At 40.7% G+C, this 23070-nt stretch overlaps 1 protein-coding gene across 1 annotated transcript in view; it reads right to left on the reverse strand.

The window, feature by feature from the left end:
• Positions 1-4102: 4102 nt before the first annotated feature.
• The window catches only part of LOC140232378 (probable helicase with zinc finger domain), a 30084-nt gene continuing 11116 nt past the window's right edge, over positions 4103-23070 (reverse strand). The window contains exons 4-17 of the mRNA XM_072312504.1: positions 22453-22512; positions 19112-19316; positions 18114-18288; positions 17117-17306; positions 15817-15924; positions 14257-14852; positions 13377-13721; positions 12982-13086; positions 10753-10959; positions 10048-10420; positions 9151-9444; positions 8385-8568; positions 7707-7953; positions 4103-6529 (exon numbers count right to left, since the gene is read on the reverse strand). Coding sequence (XP_072168605.1) covers positions 4504-6529; positions 7707-7953; positions 8385-8568; positions 9151-9444; positions 10048-10420; positions 10753-10959; positions 12982-13086; positions 13377-13721; positions 14257-14852; positions 15817-15924; positions 17117-17306; positions 18114-18288; positions 19112-19316; positions 22453-22512 — 5115 coding nt within the window. The 3' untranslated portion in view covers positions 4103-4503. The remainder of the gene's footprint in view (positions 6530-7706; positions 7954-8384; positions 8569-9150; positions 9445-10047; positions 10421-10752; positions 10960-12981; positions 13087-13376; positions 13722-14256; positions 14853-15816; positions 15925-17116; positions 17307-18113; positions 18289-19111; positions 19317-22452; positions 22513-23070) is intronic.

The following is a 23070-nucleotide window of genomic DNA, read 5'->3' on the forward strand; positions in this document are numbered from 1 at the left end:
CCGAATAAATTATTTTCAAAAAGTTGGAGGGATATCAGAAATCTTAAATTGGGAGTGCTTTGCTTGTAGTCATCCCGAAGAAATCCATGTAAGGTTAAAATTGACATATTTGAAGACTGGGTTCATTGCAATCAAAGTAAGATTGGGTTGAATACCAGGCGTATGTGAGAAATTCTCCTCGTCTCTCAAAGAGCACTAGTGAGACCAGCCCTTGCAGTGACTGATACAGCATTACTATCTATTTTCAATTCATTAAAAAAAAAAAAAAAAAAAAAAAAACACAAAAAAAAAAAAAAAAAAACACACACAGTTGAAATCTTTGTTGGCTAATGTCATCATTTGGGGAAATAAAAGCAATTGTGAATGGTCGTGTATTCACAAATACATCACCATCAGATATTTGAAAATGGCCAGGATTAACAATCGCATCTGCTCAGCACAAAGGCATGAAATATGCATCTCTTTTTGCATACCACACAGTACAAAACTCTTGATTTGGCTATAAGGAAGGAAATGAACCACTTTCACCTAGATCCCCCATACTTGCAACAAAGTCCACAACAGCAAAACAAAACACATCAACAAAATAATTTATGACAAAAATAAACACAGACTAATGAGAATTGTCTACAAAAACCAGCTTGATACGGTGTTCTTCTTGGAGGAAATTAAATAGCTAACTACTTCTATACATATTCTTGTCCCACACATCACTTTAGGGTGCCAAGTTAATAGTGACACATCAACTCTACAGATGAATAATTTCATTTCAATGTAAATCATACACATTACAAATCTATACACACTTGAAATATTCACTATGACTCTACTTTCATACCTACATACTTCTATGCATATGTACAAAACCTATCGCACCAAACCAGTCAATGCGATAGAAAAAAAATATCTTTTTTGTTTTGTTTGACCATAAGCAACAACAAGAAAAGCATAATTCACCCTTCCACCATAACACGATACCATACAGTTAATCTGTACACAAGTTATCTGAGACACGTTAGTTTGACGGCTGTACAATCTGACCACTTAAAATCATCAGACATCAATACGAAGCAATTTTGAGAAAATGCAAAGATACACCATGTCACAGCTAACAAGGATGATGCATTGTTGGATGTTATATACAAAATGCAAAATTACACTATATCTACACGTGACATGTGATCATTCACAACTCTAACCGAATTCACATGAAAGAATTAACGTGGTCCCAATACTAGTGTTCCCAAAAGTTATTTACAAATATCATACTTACAAATTTAAGGGAACACCAGCACTGGCCCACAGGGCCAAGAAAACAATCAATCTATATCCCATTGTCCCATATACTGAAAATCTTGTCATCATGACAAAGCTTCCTAACTAACTCCAAGAGGACGAGTGTTCCTGTATTGCTTCCTTGTTTATGCGGAGCTTACTACTGGACAGAAAAGAGTGACGATGGAAAAAGGTTGTATGTACAGAGAGATTTCACTCTACCCAACAAACACAAGAATATGTATATACATTAGCATATTATTTACAGGTAACTGATGAACTAAATAAACCGACATGGCCCTCACTACTTCACAAATAGAGAGCAGTCATTTGAAAATATCCTCTCTTTTTTTTTTCAAAGAATCTGTACAAATGCTTCAGATATTAATTGATAGTCCAGAGCATATTTACATTACCTTTTTTTATTTTTCCAGTAGAAGAAAATAACCCAGATTTGACAAAGGTGTGATATTCGAACTGACACAAGACTATGACTCAATGTCTAGATCTCAGAGAGAAAAAACAAAAAACAAAAGCAAAACAATCATTAAGAAAATGCACTTTCATGAACATTTGCAATCAGCTTGTGAATTGATTCATAGCAAACATAATCTTTCTTGGTTTCATGTGTGTATTTTTGAAACATGAGACATATTAAACAATGTGCAAGCAGCAACACTCCTTATAATGAACAATATATTTACAATGCTCTCACACAGATTTTTTTATTACTTTTTTTTAGGTCTATGAAATGTACCCTGAGAGTTTTGTACATGATTCAATGTTTTCAAAAGATTTATCAAATATTTGTGTAACAATCAAAATAAAAAACCCAAATTAATGCTCGTGTAAATTCTAAAAATTGGCAACTGCATCAACCTTTTCTTCTTGCCCGCTAATCTATAATATGCAAAGGTAACCAACACTCTCATGCCACTGCATGTGGCAGCCCCCACATATTACATAGCTGTGGGGAAGGAGGTTCTATGCACAAAATGGGCTCGATGCTGTTTTCAACATCCACTCAAATTATGAAATTTGACATTGTACTCAATTTATGGTCACAGTGAGATACTCTTGACAGAACAATAAAACTCCTTGCTTCCATGTGGGGGGAAGACACCCAGAGCAAACATGCACCAGGAAATATGGGTATGACACTCAATCCTTCTTCCCCAGAGTCATGGGGAGCTGGAGTCACACCATGAGCTACAAATTTCTGGTGCCAGCTGGTGTGCCGTAAGTGGGAAACCTGACAAAACTTTGATGGGAACAGCTTGGTGGAGACTGCTACCTTTGTAAGAAAAGAAGTAAAATTTCACTGCAACCACATGGACAGGAATGTCAAAGGATAATGTAAGATTTCACTGTTTGGTCGATCAGACGTGGATGCGCCCTTTTCTTGATATCAATTAAACAAATTAGCCGACCTCCATTTTTTTTTTCTTTTAGCGAATAATTTGATTCTTATTTACATTATGTACAGAGAGGTACTTGAAAAAAAAATGTACAGTACTTAAATACAAGTTTGGTGAAAACATCCTTGTAACTGAATGTGCTTAAACCACCAGCAAAATTTGTGCCCACAGAAGTGACTAAATAGTATTCACAAAATAATATCACTCATATGCACTAGTATATACTATATTACAAATGGAGAATATATATATTGGACTAGAAATGACTATTGTTGAAATGGTAGCTCACTTATTTGACACAAACACTACAATATCTACACACTATCCTAATGTTTTTGTTTCTTTGTGGGTTTTTTTACTTTTTTTGGCACATTTTTCTTTTTATGAACATACAAAGAGAGTAATAGATTTGCAGGAAAAATTCTGCTTCAGTGTTATACTAATATAATCAGGAATATATGAATAGCCACAAATTACAAATATACTTCTTAACTGAGCAATATCATGCAACACATTGTAGAGATACCAAACTTGTTGGTGGTGCATGTGATATACCAAATATGGAAAACTACACAACACAACTCAATATATTCCAAGCTTCGACACATCACTATAATCAACAGTGTCAAAATTTCAGACAGAACACAAAAGACCACAAAATTGAGCATTTTCATCTTATCACTGTTTCACTGAAAATATGTGAGAAACACTTCGAAAGCCATTCCTCTCATACGACACTAGAACACAGGGGCTTGGAAATAGAAACACAGCAAAACAAGTCAGACTGGAACACTGGAACACAGCTGGACCAGTATGTACAAATTTCTACATGATTTTTATGATGTGGAACTGTTGAATTCAATCACAGGATCTGCTGCTGCATGAGCCAGGAGATTTAATCCTCATGTCAGCAGGAAGCTGCATGATGGGGCATTAATACATCCACAAGAATCACAAAACAATTTACTGAAAATATCCCTCCTTAACATTCAGTTCTGCGCACCGTAATAGCCAAACTCAAAAGAAAATATGGAATGCCAGATTTTTACTCAGTATGCAAATGATGGTAAAAAAATGTATGTACAATCGAATGTACTTCATGTATTTTTTTATTTTTTTCTCAGCCAAGAATGGACTATAGCTAAAAAACAAAAACATAAAAATCATATCAACCACACATTGTTTTTGGAATGCTAAACCAGAAAAACTCTGTATTGGCTTTACTTTCAGAGGCAGGATCTTGCAATTCTGAAACATATTGCAGTGGATAGTGCATTTTGTCAGGAGGTTATTTTGTGCTGTTAAAGTTCAGTTTTAATTTTCCTGTTAGTGTACTGCTTTTGATGATGTTTGTGTGTGTGCAGACGGGAAGGGGGTGGGGGAGTAGTCAAGATACTGTTGTGATTCTGGCCCTATTGAAGAGCAGCAATAGTGAATAATGTCAGCTCACTGAAAGCCTCTTGGCTCATAAATATGTGTCTATGCTTTTGAATGATTTTTTTTTCCTCTTTGATTTGAGTATATGTATGTGGAGTCTGCAAGGTGTTGCCAGCATGGCACTATCATGGCATGCTGTGGTCTAACTGATACATGGCCAGCCTGTACAAATCCTCCAATGTATGATATAGAATACTTTGATGATATCAAAGAAATATCAAAGTAATAGGAGGAGTATGCCATCTGTACAGAAGAACACTGACAAAGCTGAGGTTGACAACCCTGTGACCAAAAGAAATTGGGGTTATACAAAATGACTGATGACTAATTCCAGGTGTGTTGTCAAATGTGACTTTTCTCTCTTGTGGGCTCTTCAGAAAATGGAGTAAAATCCGTCCTTGGTCTGCCTGTTGCCAAGGTCCTTGATGAGGCTCAAGGGATCTGGAGATGCTGTCTTGGTTCTTTCATCCTTCGGTCGTGTTTTGGACTTGGGCTGGGCCCTGAGTGCACTGGCATAGGACATGCAAGGTTTGCCCTCTTCCTTGAAGTTGGTGGGGCTCGTGCTGGAGATGCCAAACAGGTTGCCGGTACTGCCCTGGCTGTAAGGGGAAGATGGACTTGGAAGGCTCTCTTGGCTGGATAAGCTTGGGGTGGTGGGGCTGAAGTTCTGCATACCTGGTGACTGTCGGTAATTGTTGTAGTTTTCCTGGTGTTGGGGAGAGGGCGTGCTTGCATAGCTGTTGGATGCTGCCGGCCATCTCTGATGGCCTACAGAAGAGCGCATGCCAAGTGGACTGGCTGGGCCTTCGTCCTTGCTGACTGGTCGGAAGGTATGATCTTGGGATGCCCCAGCATGATGACCGTAGCTCACTTGGCTTGTAGGAGGGGCAAGGTGGTTTGGGTCTCCCCTTGGTGATGAGAGTGGACTGGTTCCATTGAATGGAAAGCTGCTCTTCTGTGGCTTGCCTAAGAAGGTGGAGTTGCAATTGCCAAATGGAATTGGTAGCTCAAGAGGACTAGCTTCAGGACTGCCATCTAGGAAGTTGGCAGGAGTACGCGGACTCAAGTCACTAACCTGCGGAGAAAAGTCCATCTTATGTGCAGCCTCATGATCACGGTATGGTGGCATGTGGGAGTCAACTAACACATCAGGTGGCATCGAGTCCAGTGGACTGTACGGTGTCCTCCGAGTCTGCTCTTCGTAATGGTAGGCTGGTCTCTGATCGATGATTGCAGGGTCCCTCATCCTAGGCTGATGCCCTGGGAAATCCAGGGTATCCCTTGGGCTGCGAGGTCCTTTCACAATAGGCCAGGGGTCCCTATCCTTTGGAGCACTCTCAGTTGCATTCCAGTGGTTCACACTCTTGTTGAAAACATGCTGTTGTGAACTAGTGGCTACTGGCTCAGCTACCTCAGTGTGCGACGAGTGCCTTTGTGGGCCTTGCTGATGCTGCATGGGCACTTTGCTCTGTGGGAGGATGTCACTCCTGGGACGCATGGAACCTATTTTTGGTGACTGAGATCTCTTGACACTGGCTAAGAAGTTGTCTGCATAATGTTGTCCTCTGGTCCTCAGCAGATAATTGTACTCCTCGTTGATCTGCATTTCCTCTATTTTGGCAACAACTTCTTGTCTCTCATGGCCACCACTCCCCCTGCTGGCTGCCTGCTGTCCCACCATGGGGCTCCCTGTGCGCTGGTCTCTTGCAGGCGATGCTGGCATCTTCTGCGTAGGTGCTGGTTGCTGAGGAACACCTCCTGGTGCCGGTCCATCCTTGGCAGTATTTCCCTGAGTCTTGTCCTGATTGGCCTGGTGTGCTGGTGATCCTGAAGGCATGTGGGTGGGCTTCATGCCTGGTGGGATCCCAAAGCCACCATGGTGCATGTACTGATAAGGCACTGCAGGGTCAATGATGGGATAGTGAGGGTGGAACGTGGGAAAGTAGGCATTGGGGTGCATCATCCTCAGAGGGAAAGGCATTGGCATTATGGGGACATACACGAGGCGCTGTCCCGTATAGGGGTCTATTCCCGGCACAGGGCTTGCAGACCGCACCAAGCTGGCACCTGCGATCGGGCTCGGAACCGTGCGGACTCCACCAAAGAAGGGCACCTGGCCACCAGGGACCTGAGGAGTTGGGGTGTTACTTGGAGACAGCATGCTGCGATGAAGACTCTGGTTTATGGCAGCCACACCGTGAGGTGGTGTACCCTGTATGAAGGGAGCCCCCATCATCTGGTTGCGAAGTGCTCGAGGGATGAACTCTTTTGCCAGTGGGTTGAGGACATATGTCTTCTTCATCTCCACATTGGAAAGCTGGGCCTGGATGGAGGCAAAGGTGCAGCCATGGAGGCTTCCATTTTCACTGCACGCTGAGATGAACTTCTCCCAAAGTTTTCTGCATTTACAAAGCAAGAGAAGAATCCGACACAAAACCTTACTAACAACATTCATCAAGTCAGCATTTGTTCTTTGAGTAAAGTATATAGTTGAGAAGTACCGTAGTTATGGGTAAACTCGGTCTAGCGAGTAAACTCGGCCACTTGTAACGTGCGCACTGGGGGCGGAGTTTACCCATAACTACGGTTATCCTTCCGAGAAAAGTTGTCAGAATACAAGCAGTATCATAAAAGCACAAGGTTTGTGAAAAGATGGAGTAGACGTGGAGAGAGACTTAGGAAGATTACCACTCTATAAATGTCTACGATGTGTCTATTATGACTCTTCATTGGATGTCTCTGAGAATGTAACTGTAGCCATAGGGGTAAACTGATTTATAGCAGGTTCATCATAACGATACTATGATAATACACAATCTTTTTATAGCACATTTCCAATCAAACTGCAATGTCAGCTATACTTGGTAAAATCATTTCAATGATGAGGTCAAAAGAATAAAGGAGCTTTTTGAGATTCTTTTTGAAAATAGCAAAAGAGGTGATGACTGGAATACTTTGTATCATCTGAGTGGGCTATAAAGAATGTCAGCCTACACGGTACCTTTCATGAGGACAGTACACTTACATATCACTCATATCCAGTCTATATCAAACATCTGCAAGAGAAGTGTATGTCCTTGATGGTTCCATGAAACTTGCTCCTGCGACAACTGCTCTAATGAAATATCTGCATGCTACACCAAACATAAATTCTACCCACAAACATAACCCTAATCCTAATCCTTGCATCAAACTAAACCTAACCCTTAGTCCTTGGAGAAAATAAGATCGGAGCAATTGTCACAGGAGCATATGTCATGAAACAGTCCTTGATAACAGATAACAGATGCATTCCATGCAGTAAATTCTTTGATCCCTTGGGTGTTTTTAGGTATAGCTTACATTCTACATCAAACCATTTCCAATGTACCAATGGTAAACAATACAGAACAATATAACTTCAAGTTGTATGATCTAGTTAGCCAAATCAATAGAAGTGAATGAGAGAAGGGACATTCACAATTTTCTCAACCATGTAAAGCACCATCTACATAAATGTTTTTGGGGGTTGTTTTAGAGGAGATGTGCCTCAAGCTGTGTGGTGGTTTGGCCTGTGAGACGCTGTGGAGAACTAACCTGCACTTGCCGATGGAACAGACTGAGATGGGATCGCCAACAACAGCCACAAGAGACTGGGCCCTGGTGATGGCAGTGTTGAGAAGCTTGTCGTTGGACAGGAACCCATAGTCGGGCTCATCCTCGCTGGAGGACTGTGGAGGAGGTTCCTTGGACTTGCCTGATGACTTCTTGGGAGACCTGACGATCTGTTTACAGGTGTGATGGGTTCGGACTGTGCTGATGAAGAGTGCCCGGAACTGCTTGCCTGTGGAAGGATTACCAGGTGGAAGTTTGTATCATTCCGTATTTGGTTTATAAGATTGTTGGACTGCAGTCATTAATATGGTTATCATAACTATCATCATCTTTAGATCATCCCCTTGGTCCCATTCATAGGGCATCAGGTTGCCTCATCACTGCTTTCCCATCTAGCTCTGTCTGTTACCAAATCCAGATCTACCTGTTTCACATTCTCCTTAATACAATCCATCAATATATCTATCCCTTTGTGACCCTCCCTTCCTCTTCTTCTCTCCTGCACTCCGTGATCTATCTAACCAACTTACTCCCGTGAACTTGTTTTACATAACAAGTCATCAAAGCCTGTTACTCTAATCTTTTCTCTTGTCTCAATCAGAATGACTGCAGTCATTGAGTCTCTTGACAGTACATTTCTGCCGTTTTTGTTTTCTTTACCTTGGACATTCATGACTCTCTCCACAGACACAGTGAAGAGCTTCCTCTTGCGTAGCTCGTGCCTGATACGGAAGACCTGGTCTGCGTACGGCGTGACAACACCAATGCTATTCTCATCGCAGGTTCCCCATTCTCCGGGCCACCCTTTCTGAAGTTCCTCCACACGGTCACAAAGCTCAAACACCTGTTGGAGGAATGATGGGAAAAAAAATGTCAAACTGTACATCACTGTGTTGCTTTGAAATTTCAGACAGTACTCTATTCATTTCATTCTTGCAGCAGTAAGTACATAGCAACCAGAAATAGCCAACTGTTATCTAAGTTCATTGAATCAATGTATTGAACCAAAAACCACAACACCTTAGCTTTTCATCCAGATACAGCAGCAAGATATCCATTATTTTTTGAAGGATGGAAAAGAAGAAAAGCTGCTGAACATTCCATATCCAGCGTACAATCCACGTAGTAGTGTTAACTTGAATTCCGACAGAAGGCCAACATTGATGCTGTTGTATTGTTTCTACAATGACTTTGATGACCAGTTTTGGAGTCTGACAAAGATAATCATTACCCCAAGGAGATATGTGAATATCAAAAAGCTTGATGTCGTAGAAGAGACAGGCAGAAGAAGAGTTTGAGAGGGTTGGCTCAAGAAAGAAGGATGCCCCAATTTGGGAGAGATGGCAACAAGGTGAGAGAGCTATTGACATGAGAGCTGTGAGGTAATTCCAGCCCGGATAAAAACTGGTACGATGATGGTGATTACCTCAGCATTGTTGTAGAAGGAAATGCTGTTCTTCTCTTGCACATCCTCTCCTCTGGCTGTGAAGAAGGTTAGAGGATACCACTTGGGGTGGCTTGGCTGCTTGCCCGAGGCCAGGAGCTTGCCCTCGTAGAAGAGGTCAGAGGTGAAGTCAACGATGGCATCATGAGAGCGATAGTTGGCGCAGAGGAGGATCTTGCAGGAGTGGTTGACGGGGTAGTGGTCATAGAGACGCTCCAGCAGGGATATGTGGAGTCTCCGCTCCCTCACAAATGGGCTGTGCACCTGGGGACTTATCTGGGGCATCATAAAGGAAAAGACATGCAAGACGTTGTATTCATCCATACGCAAGGCACAAGTCATGAAATGTACGAGGTGTTGCTCGCGTGAGGCAACAATGAGATATGTCTGCAAAGAGTTCTGTGAGGCTTTCAGGAAGTTAAAATTTGTAACATTTCATTATGAGAACTGACAATACAGAAGTTGAGCCAATATACATGTATATGAAACCGGAATTTAAAGCACCACACTTGGGTGCAAAACCCAATAGAGCATGCAAGCTGCAAGGATTTATATATTTAAGTCAGGATGACTGGATAAGATATTACCTGATGTAGTGTCCAGAATGGAACTTACGATCTGCAACAACACATTACAGTGCCTACACTGAACTTCTGGGCATGTCAAAAATCTATATGGCTGCAGAGTAATTCAATCATCCGCGCTTGATCTTCAAAGTGCAAAACTTGAAGCTATGATAAGTCTGACAACTAGGAATCTAGAAATGAGCAAGAACAACAAAGCGTTCATAACTTTCAAGTGATTCATGCTGAGAACAGAAGTCAAAATAGGGAATAGAACACAAGAGAGACAGACGTAGAGAGGGCATTCTGCACTCACCTGCATGTAGTCACCTGCCAGCACAATCCTGGTGTTCTTGTTGGCCAGGGCTAGAGGCATGACAGTCTCGCACTCCATGGCCTGGGCAGCTTCATCCAGCAGGATGTGGGTGAAATAGCCCGACTCCAGCTTCAGATGGGTCAAGAAGCGGGACGTGCTCAGCGTCGCCACGATAACCCGGTACTTCTCAACCTCCTCCCGGGAGGGCATCACAAAGCGGTCCTCGCTTTCAGACAGGGAGCAGTAGAGGCGCACCACAGGGTGCACAGTCTGCACCCATCGATCCTTGAAGTAGATGCGGAGGGGGCGGGCAGCAGTGTTGCCCGACTCTACGAAGGAGTGAAAGTAGTCTCGGATGTACAGGTCAGCAGCACTGTGGAGGACGTATGGACAAGAGATGGTGTCAGCGTAAGAAGTAATTCCGAATTCTAGAAGTCTGCTTTATGGTAAATATATCCTTTATGTGAAATAAAACAATTCTCATCATGCCAAGATTGCATCTCCACACACAAAATATTTCTGCTCGTGATATAGCATGGTTTCAAAGTTTACCACATACACAAGTAGCACAAGGCCCTGTCTGTTGGTTAGATCTTACTAAACTTAAGGCTGAATCTTCATACTGATTTTGAAATTTATTGCCTATTCATGCCACAAACCCCAAGAAGCCTTAGTTTTGAATGATAGAATGAATGTTGTACATACCTGTTTGAGTGCGTGCATATGAGAATCCTAGTGTTGGGCTGTTGAAGGATAAGCCTCGTGGCATGGGCCAGGGTGTAGGTCTTGCCAGTCCCGTACGGCCCCACCAGGAAGATGGGAGGCAGCTGGTGGTTGAGAGGGGTTGTCATGGCAACAATAGCCTCTCGCTGTTTGCTGTTCATCTGCATGTCCAGCTTGTCGCTCCATTGTCTAATGAGATGTTCAGACAAGAAAACATGAGAGAGCTGCTTGTTTGGGACTATTTTCACAACAGAGAACCATAACAAAAATATATTTCTTTTGAGCGATAGAACCCTAAGATTATGATTTTTGCAGCATGTATTCATTGACTTCAGCACACAAATTCATGACATCAGTGCCCTGTTGCATAAAAAGATGCAATCAAACATAAGTTCGGTATCAACCAATTGGAACTGAGTATTCACAGACTTATGTTAGATCTCAACTTATTAAGCAACAGGGCCCTGGAAATCAAATGATGACTGCAGTATATACATTCCTATGACATTGTAATCTCTACTTTACACGATGAGCTTGCCATAAACAACTCTTTGAACTACTAGGTAGTACAGGCAACTCCTGGTACAACTAGAAATGTCGCTACAGCGACTGGTTATACCCCCGCCAAACAACATTTCATAAGCTTTGGTCAAAACAACATTTCATAAGCTTTGGTCAAAAAACTGAGGAAGTAGTTCAATCCGCAAGATCTTTCCTTGATCTTCTGCCATTAATATGCCGTTACCATGGCAACGTACTTTCGGGTACTGTCGAAAAATGCGTCTTGCACATCTACAACCAAAGGCACACATCTGTACCAAGTTTCATGGAAATTGGGCAAAAACTGAGGAAGTAGTTTGCAACACAAAATTTTCCATCATTTTGGCTCATAATATGTGAGCTGTTACCATGGCAACATACTTTTTGTCACTGTCAAGAAATGTGTCATGCTGACCTATATCCTAAGACAAACATTCAATATGAATTCCATGAGAATTGGAAGAACACTGATGAAGCAGTTTTGCCATGAAGCATTTTGCCCTATATTTTACCAATAACATGCCGTTACCATGGCAACGCACTTTTTGCCACTGCGGAAATATGTGTCTTGCACATTAACATATTCAGATGAACATCTGTACCTAATTTCATAAAAATTGATCAAAAACTGTGGGAGGAGTTCGCGACGCAAGATTTGCACCCATTTTTGCCCATAATATGCCGTTACCATGGCAACGTACTTTTGGGTACTGTCAAAAAATACGTCTTGCACATCTACAACCCAAGGCACACATCTGTGCCAAGTTTTATGGGAATCGGTTGAAAACTGAGGAAGTAGTTCGCAACGCAAGATTTGCAACGGACCGACCGCCCGACCGACTGCCCGACCGTCCGCTGATTCCTATATACCCCCTTCAAACTTCGTTTGGTGGGGGTATAACGAGGGTCTCGGGGCCAGCAGTTTTTTTTTTTTTTTTTTTTGTTATACTGAAATTTTCTTATAGCCGAACAAATATGTATATGAAATATATAGATGAGAATATTGGGACCTGAATTTTACTTCGTTGTATCTGAAATTTTGTTATAACCATGTTTGTTATAACAGGAATGCATGGTATTACTACTAACACTAGCAACATGTGTCACCATGCATGCTGTAATAGGGAGGTTTAGATTTTAGACGCGCGGACGTTCAAAGGGAAAAAAAACATGGTCTGAGCGTGCGCAGTAGCGCACGTCAACTTACTCAACTTACGTCAACTTACTCAACGTCCGCGCGTCTAAAATCTGAAGCTCCCTAATAACTACCAATAAAACAAAGGTTGTACAAAGTAGCAGTTAGACTGCATGGCCCGAATTCACAAAGGTGGTACAATCTTTGTCCATGGTTTAAATCATGGACAAAGATTGTAGTTTTGTAAATAAGTCATTTCGTCGATGAAATGACTGATTTCGTAACGAAATAGGCCATGCGACACTTGGCGCCCCATGCAAAACTACGGTCTTTGTCCATGGTTTAAACCATGGACAAAGATTGTACCACCTTCGTGAATTCGGGCCCATGCCTTTATCTTAATGAAAAAGTAAACAACAGCATACATGGGCACACACACACACACAAACATTTGAGACCACACATATGTGATAAGTAGGGAACATAGTCAGTTGAACATGATGAGTGAGCTTAATTTTTCTCCTCTTCCTACTCACTTGTTTGGTGTCCAGGGTATCTTGGTGTTATTCTGAACGTCAGGAAACAGAATACTCATGTCTGGTACCTTGTCGACCGCATAGTGCATTTCGCATAGAGGGAGCCTGGGCAAAACAAATAAACAAGCAAACAAACACCTCACATGAATGTGAAACAATTTTGAGGGTGGGTGGGGTGGGAATGGGGTGGGAATGGTTCATTTCCACAAAATAAACTTGGGCATTCAAACAACAAACACACCGTAACCACACACAAAAATGTGATGATATATGATAAAATAAACAAGGTACTTGAGGAAAATACACAAAAAAAAAAGGTACTTTGGATCACACAACAGTTGTAGTAGAGTCATTCGTATGATGTCCATGTTTAGAGAGATAAAATAAGTACACACCTGTTCAGTTGGAACTGGATCTCCACCCTGATCTGGGAGTTGTCCTTGAGGTGCAGATCCTCCACACACTGTTTGCTGAGAGTCAGGTAGATGGAGTCTTTGCTCTTCTCAGTAATGGGTGCCTCATACACCTTGGCTGGCATCCCTCCCTCCTTGGTGGGGGCCAGCAGTACTGAGTTGCAGCTGTTGAGGACCAGTCTACCACCGGGCGTGTCCTCCGTCAGGTCATCCGTCAGGCGCATGAGGGCAAAGAGCTGGCCGTCCTGGGCATAGCGCACCCCACTGTTCCGGGAAGGCACCAGCATGAAAGTAGAGGCCATCTGGAGGACTGTGCGGATGTTGAACCTGGGAAACAAAGAGTATTATGTTCATTATGCTAAGTCAATATGCTACTTAAACACTCTGTGTTCAAAGCATCATGCATGTACATCAGCACTGTTGTCTATAAACAAAAACAATTTCTGAGTTAGCAACAATTAACAAAAACACTGTTACAGAGAAGTTAGCAAGCCTAGCTGATACTCGCAAGACAAAAGCAACAGGCAAATAAATCAGCACATCTCAGTGTTGACTTCTGCCTGGGTCTCATCATGCTTGGTTGTAAGGGTGGCAAAGAAGACGATATGACAACACCTTTCTTCTGTCATTTCTACCCAACACTGACACAACTTTAAGACAATCATTATCCTAAAAATTTCAACCATCCCTACAGAGCTTTACACACTAACACAACTTTAACACTATCATTATCCTAATAATTTCAATCATCCCCACAGAGCTTTACACAGTGACACAACTTTAGCACAATCATTATCTTAATAATTTCAACCATCCTTACAGTGCTTTACACACAAAATATTTGCACATGAACTGCACTCACTTGCTCATGTCCCTGAACCTGGCTGTCTCCTCAATGTACAACAGATCATGCATCCTTTCCTTGTAGTTATTCTTGGTCAGTGTCCTGTCCAGCACGGAGCGCTTGAACAGCTCCTGCGTGGAGCGTGGCGGCATGTAGAACGACTTGAGGCCTCGGTCCTCCTCTGTTCCAAACGACAGCGATGGACTGAACTCCACAATGGAGACATTAGTGCCATCCCATCTCTCGGAGACGCACATCAACGTCTCCCGCACCTCCTCCAGCTCCTTCTGGTCTGTGGGGGAGACCGAGTCCACCGATATGCGGCGCATCAGAGCCGGCTCCGTGCCAAAGTCAAAGACCACCGACTGGCGGAAGGTGCCAAAGATCTGCGAGGTGAACCTGACCTTGATGCGATAGATGCGCTCCTTGGACTTGGCGCTGTTGAAGGGGTTGATGTTGTTGTTGGTGCCCATCTTGCTGCTCCACTCCTGGCAGCTGTCTGGGAGTTCCTGGGACGCCTGCCGTTTGGAGTCTCCCATCAGGAGACTGGAGATGCAGAAGTGAGGCCGGTGTACGTCGAAGAGGAGACCAACGTTTTGTAGCTGCTTTGAAGGCTGAGATAGCAGAATGGAAAAAGCACAGATTCAAACTAAACATCCTGTACAACACAGTTTTGTCCAGCTAATAAGGGACTGTGTACATTGGCAGTATTTCTAACTCAGTACTCCAATCAATATTATTCTTTACCCATTAGACTCCCAAAGATATTTCATTATCAAGCTGCCTTACATATTTTCAAGAATGCTGAAGAATCAAAACACTTCCCAGACATGATTTTATTGCTTTTCATATAGAATTCAAGAATATATTTTATATTGCTGGATCCAAGTATGTAGTAAGCACTAGACAAAAATTGATACACTAAAACAATACTGACAAAAAAATGAAAATGAATGACTTCAGAGATCATGGCAAATCATTTGTTTTTCCACCTTCTGAAACAGGAAAGTAAAGTACTGGATACGTCTTTGCTTGTCAAGGGTAACTATTATGTAAGATTTTCACTTATTTTCCACAATTTCATGCATCCACTACAATGATCATTTATTTTCCCTTTGTGGTGTACGATTTCATACGTTCCAAGACAATACTTTGACACAGTTGTCCATTATAACTCAAGATCATCATAACTCAACAAATCAAGTTTCAGTTGAGTCTTTCTATCTTATATAATGTCAGATATTTTGTTTTCCTACAAAAAGTCCCACAATTGACACTTTTCGTAGATACACAGTCAGCATATATTACGGCATATATCTAGCGAGTCATTTTTCACAAATCAGAACTTCCCAATGATTTTGTGAGTATTAAATTCACGAACGTGGAGTACAGTAAAATGGAGAAATGTGTATATGCATGTCACATTCATATCAGAATCAAAGTTGATACATTTTTTTGTGTGTTGTCATATTCTAGAATAGCACCCGACTCCTGAAATTCATGAAAATAAGAACCGTGTGAGATATATGCCGCATACAGGACAAATGTATCCCATCAGTCAGGAAAAGGGCAGATCACCTTGCAATGCAGAGTGAAAATCCACGAATGAGTCGAATTCTTGCTAGACACAGTCACATTGGCATCAGAGTTGATGCTGACTTTAACTTCATCCAGGGCCTCAGTAAGCTGGAAGAAAACAAAGAAAAATTGAATAAGCTTCTTTTTTCTCTCTACCTCATTGTTTGTTTGCTTGTTTTTGGTTTTGCTGTTTTGTTTTGTTTTGTTCTGTTGTTGTTGTTGGGCTTTTTTGTTTTTTGTTGTTTTTTTTTTTTTTTGGGGGGGGGGGGGGGATAAATACCGCTATAGAGAACAACAGCCTACCAAAACAATAGTTGTTGGAGGGCCAATTACTTGTTCTCTTTTATACAATTTACTTTAACTCCATGTTGTTTAAAATTACCCCAACACATTGCCTTGTCACATGAGACAAGCGTGCCTTCTGGCTTACACGAAACTAAGTCCTACAAATATTGTAGTCAGGACACTGCCTTGAATTCCACTCAAATGTCTATCATCAAGACAGAATTCATCCTACACTGCTTTGCCACAGGTGTAAGAATGATCAGAATTAATGATGCCAAACATGTAAACAGTGTTCCGAGTATTCCGAGGGCTGTAAGGGCACATTCTTCTCTGTAGAAAAAAGTATTTTCATCTTGTCTGAAATAGCCCAGTGGAGTAAAACAATTTGGACAAAACATTATTTTCCATGTAACATGTAACATAAAAAAAAAAACCGAACAACAGCAAACTAATTGTACATTGTAAAAAAGCACCAAGAGAGTGCAGACCTCTGCCAAGCAGTTAATTTCCGCCCATACACACATGCTGAATAACGCCAACTTCCCCGATATAGGAGTCTTGTGTTTACCTCTCATCACCTTCCTGCCGCGCGGCACCTCGAGCAGAGCATGTACTTTAGTGTGCATATGCAAACCTCAAATACGCGCAGCTTGAACTCTCAAGTTCATTGACCCTATTCGGCAAAAAGACATAAAATCTTTCAAAAATTCATACAAATTCCCAAATCACTTCCAAAGTTTGACTATCTGTTCCTTGTGTCATTTTAAACTTTTCATGTAAGTTTAATTCAAATAAGTTCACAATTTTTTGATATCTTTTGCAAACACATACACAAACAAACAAACAGCAACATAAGCATAACCTCCCTCCTGGAGGTAAAAATGCAGTCCACTCCCATTATATCCAAGTCCTTGGGACCAGCCGTTTTCTTTTCTTATACTGAAATTTCATTATAACTGAACAAATAAGTGCACTGTACTGTAAAAAAGTAACAGTTGGCCTCTGTGCTACTAACCACACTGAGTGGAGTAGGGGAGTTCATCCATCGCTCAAAGAGCTGCTCAACAAAGCTCATTCCATTCAGCTGCTTGTCTCGGGCCCGCTGGTACTTCATCTGTCTATACCTGTAGCGCTCCTTCCACTCTGCCAGCTCGTCTTCGCTGTGGGCGTATGTACATTGCTGACCAAAGCGGCATTTGAGACGGCTGCGCAAACATGAAGCACATGACACACACATGAGTAATACTACATGTTTGCGTTCTTGGTTCATCTTTGTAACATAATTCAAAATATGATCACATATAGAATATGTGACTATGACGAATTAGCAACAGAAGTAATAGTTTACTATTTGGATGTTGTAAATATATAATAATAATAACCAAAACATAATATTCACACAGCTTATATGCTCCTTTGAAAAAACTGACATATGGACCACATTCTTCCCAAAACAAAGAAGTTTTACAAAGGTGAGAGCAGAGTCACATGTACCTCTACAGGTCAGTTTTATGGCTGCCAAGGGATGCAATATCAGCTGATTCAATGACATTTACCAGTGCGAGATTTGAACTTCCTTTTCTCACTATTATTTTGTTTAAATTGGCCATCTAAATTTCTTCAAAACAGGAACAAATAATCTATCTATCAGCATTCAGCTCCATCCAAAGTACATCAGATATAATACAAAATGAATACTTTCCACATTACTTCTATTTGTTCTTTTATCTTTTTGCCTACATGAGCTCATTGTATGATATCCAAATGACAGACTGTAGCTTGATCATAACTTTTTCAGGAATATTTCTGAATTGTGTTTAAAAAAGTTATATCATTGCAATTTCGTAAGCCCTCTGGGCCTTATGGGAAGAAATTACTGAAAGTTATTTGCATTTTATTTCATTTCAGTGGATTCGACAGGATTGGACTGGATCTATTGTATTGTATCATACTGTATTGTATTGAATCATATTGCATTGTAACTATCTAGAGAGAGAGAGAGATTCACTCACTCGGCACACAGGAGGTACTCATCGGCCACCGCACCCCTGGGAGGGGGTCGGTACTTCCAGTCTCGCCCCTCATCAGACGAGATGATGGCACAGTGGCTCTCACTCATGCTGTGGAGATGATAGTCTACCTGGGTTGAACATTGCACTTGGCAGTAGGAGCAGAAATTTTCTTGGTCTGCACAAAGGAAGTCATGGGAAACAAGATCCTTTAATGCCACATTTGTGTTACCAAGGGTGCGTTCGAGCACTCTTAAGCAATCCAAAGGATACCAAACTGTCCTGTACTAGATTTGGAGTGTTTGAGCACTCTGTTGAGAAAGCGGACCTTTTGTAGCAAAAAGGCACGCTCAAACTCTATACACAAGTGCAGAACAAAGAGAATGAACTCTTTATGTATTATGACGTACATGTATGTTACGCACATTCTTTATATGCGAACTTTTGGTACCCTTATGGAGCACATCAGGAAGTGGTCCACTTTTGATTCGGTTCAGTTTGGTATGGTACACTTTAGGAGCTTTCGAGCGCTCCTCTGGTGCGTGTTCAGTACAGTTCAGTTCGCTTTAGGAGAGCACTCGAATGCACCCTATGATTTTGTTCATTTCCTCTCTGTTAAGCATAGTTTTGCCTTTCTCTCATGACTTAAGACAAACATTGCCAAACATCTGTCTGCATCAAATTAATGTAGGCAACAGTAAGTACACCTTTTGACTGTATCTGCCTGATGAACACATAATCTCAACATATCTGTCCTTGAGAAACCTTAGAGCTTATAAGAGACAACGTCAACATAGCTGCACTTTGCATGCAAACAATGGTATGTCTTGTAAGTGACAGCGCATTGGAGAGGAAGCAAAAACCTTTGGTGTGAATCTATCCTCCTGTCACCAGACCTTGGCAAACAAGTTATCATCACACACATGATACGTCTCTCCTACATTTTCTCATAAGCGACAGTCCTATGGATGTATAATGCGCAATCACACTTCAGAACTTACTCTCATGTTTGTTCTCAGCTTCCTTTTTGTGCTTCCCCTCTGATGCAGATTTCTTCTTGTTCCCCCTATTATGGTGGGTGGATGAGGAGGAGCTGGAACCAGTCCTATTGGCACCTTGGCCTCTTCCACTTGAGTAAGAGGGGTGAGGAGAAGCTTCCGTTCCATTCTTGTCTCTGGCTGATGTGTTTCTACTCGTTGATGGAGTCTACTCATGAAAGAAACAAAAGGGAAACTAGACTTGGAATTTGTCAACACTGACAAATTAGGTGATCCGATCTTTTCGAAAATCAATAATTTGAGTTCTGATCCCAATATAGGCATGACCATACAGGTTTCATCTGTGTTTAGGAACATTGGCCGTGTGATGTTTGGATTCTCATTTAGAAAAGGGAGTCAGGTCTGCCATCTTTGGTACCAAATTCCGTATACACTATAACGAAGATGCAAAATGAAGTACATATGACCTTTGACCCCACTTTGCACAGCCAAGATGGCATCTGAGCAAAAAGTGGTTATTTTGTGAAATGATCCTTGTAACATGGTCTTTACGTGTGCAAAATATGGAAAAGATAAGACATGTATTCACCAAGATACAAGATGATACATTTATGACCTTTGACCCTAATTTACATACCCAAGATGACGTCTGATCAAGTAGTTGTTATTTTATGAAATAATGTACGTGACATGAACTAAACATGTGCAAAATATGGGGATGATAGGGGGTGTTTTTCTTGAGTTATTGCAGAGAAAGTTGCAGAAAGAAAGAAATATCTCAATACATCGAAGATAAGTTTGATTTCAACCAAGTTTTTTGACATAATCTCGGCGTCGTATGAAAAAATAGAGAGAACTCGACGACAGCTCAAAGTCTCAGCTACAACATACTAAAATCTGGGAGAAATTCACCGAAGAGTAAGTGAGCTAGTGCTCGATAAAGACCGTCATGTCAATTTTCATTTCCAGAAAAATTCCCTCCCATAGAGATAACACGTAAACTGGTTAAATTTGACAAGGTTACATTATATCCATTTTCACGAGGTGAAGACATCATCCGATTAAAACTTTGATTGAACAAAACTTAAAGAGTATTTAATTGGCTACAACATACTAAAATCTGGGAGAAATTCACCGAAGGGTAAGTGAGCTAGTCGTCGATAAAGACAATCAGGTCAATTTTCACATCTAGAAAAATTTACCTCCCATAAAGATAACACGTCATAACGAAGATACAGGAAGAAGTACATATGACCTTTGACCCCACTTTGCACAGACAAGATGACCTCTAAGCCAAAAATGGTTATTTTGTGAAATGATTCTTGTAACATGGTCTTTACGTGTGCAAAATATGGGAAAGATAGGACATGTACAGTATTCACCAAGATACAGGATAAAACATCTATGACCTTTGACCCTAATATACATACCCAAGATGGTGTCTGATCAAGTAGTTGTCATTTTGTGAAATAATGTACGTGACATGAACTAAACATGTGCAAAATATGGTGGTGATAGGGTATGTTTTTCTTGAGTTATTGCAAAGGAAGTTGCAGAAAGGAAGAAATATTTCAATACATCGAAGATAAGCTTTAGTTTCAACCAAGTTTTTTGACGTCATGCCGACTCCGTATGAAACAACGAAGGGCACACTCACGATAGCCCAAAGTCTCAGCTACAACATACTAAAATATGGGAGAAATTCACCGAAGCATAAGTGAGCTAGTGCTCGATAAAGATAGTCATGTCAGTTTTCATTTCCAGAAAAACTGCACTCCCATAGAGATAACACGTAACCTGGTCAAATTTGACAATGTTACTTTCAATCCCTTTTTACGAGGTGATGCCGTCATCCAATCAAAATGTTGTTATTATATGACTGAAAGACCATTTAATAAGCTACAACATATTGAAATTTGGATGAAAATCAACAAAAGAATAAGTGAGATATGCTTGAGTGAACTTAAAATTCGATGACGTCATTTTGAAAATTTACTTTTTTTATTTTATTAAGATATTTGATATCTTTTCATCATTTTTCCAGCATCGCCAACCCATGAAATGACATGTACAACTCATCAGCTTTCAGAATATGTAAAAAAAATGGGGGGTCACCGTCCATCCTGACGAGTAAAATCGGATTCAAAATTGGCGGTTTTTTTGCATTGTTGCACTGTATATCACCATTGACGCGCGCGCGGAATTTCAACTTTGACGGGCCCGTGTGACGTCATATTGAGTCGGATTGACTTGAAACTTGGTAGAAATATTCCTTGACATTATAGGCATCCGATAAATGTGAAAAAATGGGAAATTTCTATTGCATAAGAGCTGTGCGTGCGTATATGTGCGCGCGCGTACGCGTCCGTCCAATTTTTTCAATTTTTCAAAAAATGCTCCGATTGGTCTGAAACGTGTGCAAAAAAAATTTGAGCTCGATTTGAGCATACAAATATTTCAACGCGCGCGTACGCGCACGTTTTAAGAGAAAATATGAATTTTGATTATATGAGTAGAATGCGCTTGACTTGAACTATATGTGACGTAAATTTCATTGAAAAATTCCATTCCATTAATGAGATAGGAGTGAAAATGTGTTTTCATATAATGACGTCATAGTGACGTCACGGTCGACTGATCACTATGATTTTATAAAATTTGTCGTCTTTGGGACATGATACATATATGGTATGAGTTTGAAGTTGATACTCTGAGTACTTTCTGAGTACGTAGATACACAACTTTTGTCCAGAAATAAAGAAGAAGAACAAAGAATCCGTACAGATACAGAAGGTGATCCGAGAGGATACTCGGATCACCTAATAACAATAATAGTTAAAGTTAAGCTCATTACTCGGACTAAACCACTGCAAGAAAATTTTCATACCCTTTAAAATTAGAGTGGTGTATAAAATCAGTGAAATGTAAATCCAGTATCTGCTCAACACTAAAACACCCTTGCTTGCATCGTCTCTATACAATGGCAAATTAACTGCAAATGCTCATCTCAAACAAATTGTCGAATATGCTTCATCGACATGCATAATCAAACACACAAGAAAAAAATGATGCAGGGCTTATTTCTGAGTGCAACCAAAGAAGTAAATATACAAATACCCCCGCCTTCTATGCAAATGATGAAAATATTTCCAACATTATAATTTGCAAGTGTATTATCTCTGTCCACTTCACATCATTTTTTCATAAAAGTGTTGTCACTAATATGCACACAGACAAGATATTATTATTCATTCCGTCTTTCACAAATTATAAAGGAAATAGTTGAGTGCCAAACTGCAATGTACAGCAAACAAAGTGTCATCACTTTTCCTGTATGATCTCACCTCAGTCTTGTCTTCAGCTAGTCTTTTCAGTCTATTTAGTTCCTTGGAGGCTTGTCCATTCTACAGTATGGGGAGAGAATACTGCAGAATTACTCATATCCTTGAACATTTTAGAGGGTTTTTTGTTTTTTCTGATAAGTGAATGGTGGAATGATCATACTTCGATATGGTTTTGGTGCATTTACATTGAAGTAGTCATCTTCAAATTAAAGTAAATTTGGGTTTGACTTCATTTGCATAATAGAAACATTAAGATTTCGAGATTTTTTGGCTGTCCTCAATTATTTGAAAATTTTGTTGGAATGTCATATACTGATCTTTGTAACTGTCGATTCTCTTACCTATTACATGTTGAAACTCTATATTATAATCTATCCCTAAACATTTTTAATATATCTACCCTAAACTTTTATGTGTGGGCAGAATCATAAAAGTATACTTGTTGATAAAAAACAAATATTTAGGTAGCATAGATCATAGCAAACTGGTAAATGCTGGTCCTTTTGCTAAGGCGAGGCACATGAAAATAAACTTCACTTCAAACTAAGTGCTTCCCTTGGTGAAGGTCTGTCCTTTACGGACAGTGAGCCTACAGTGGAAATAATCTACTATTATTTT

The sequence above is a fragment of the Diadema setosum genome, chromosome 8, assembly GCF_964275005.1.
Source record: "Diadema setosum chromosome 8, eeDiaSeto1, whole genome shotgun sequence".
NCBI classification, from domain to species: Eukaryota; Metazoa; Echinodermata; class Echinoidea; order Diadematoida; family Diadematidae; genus Diadema; species Diadema setosum.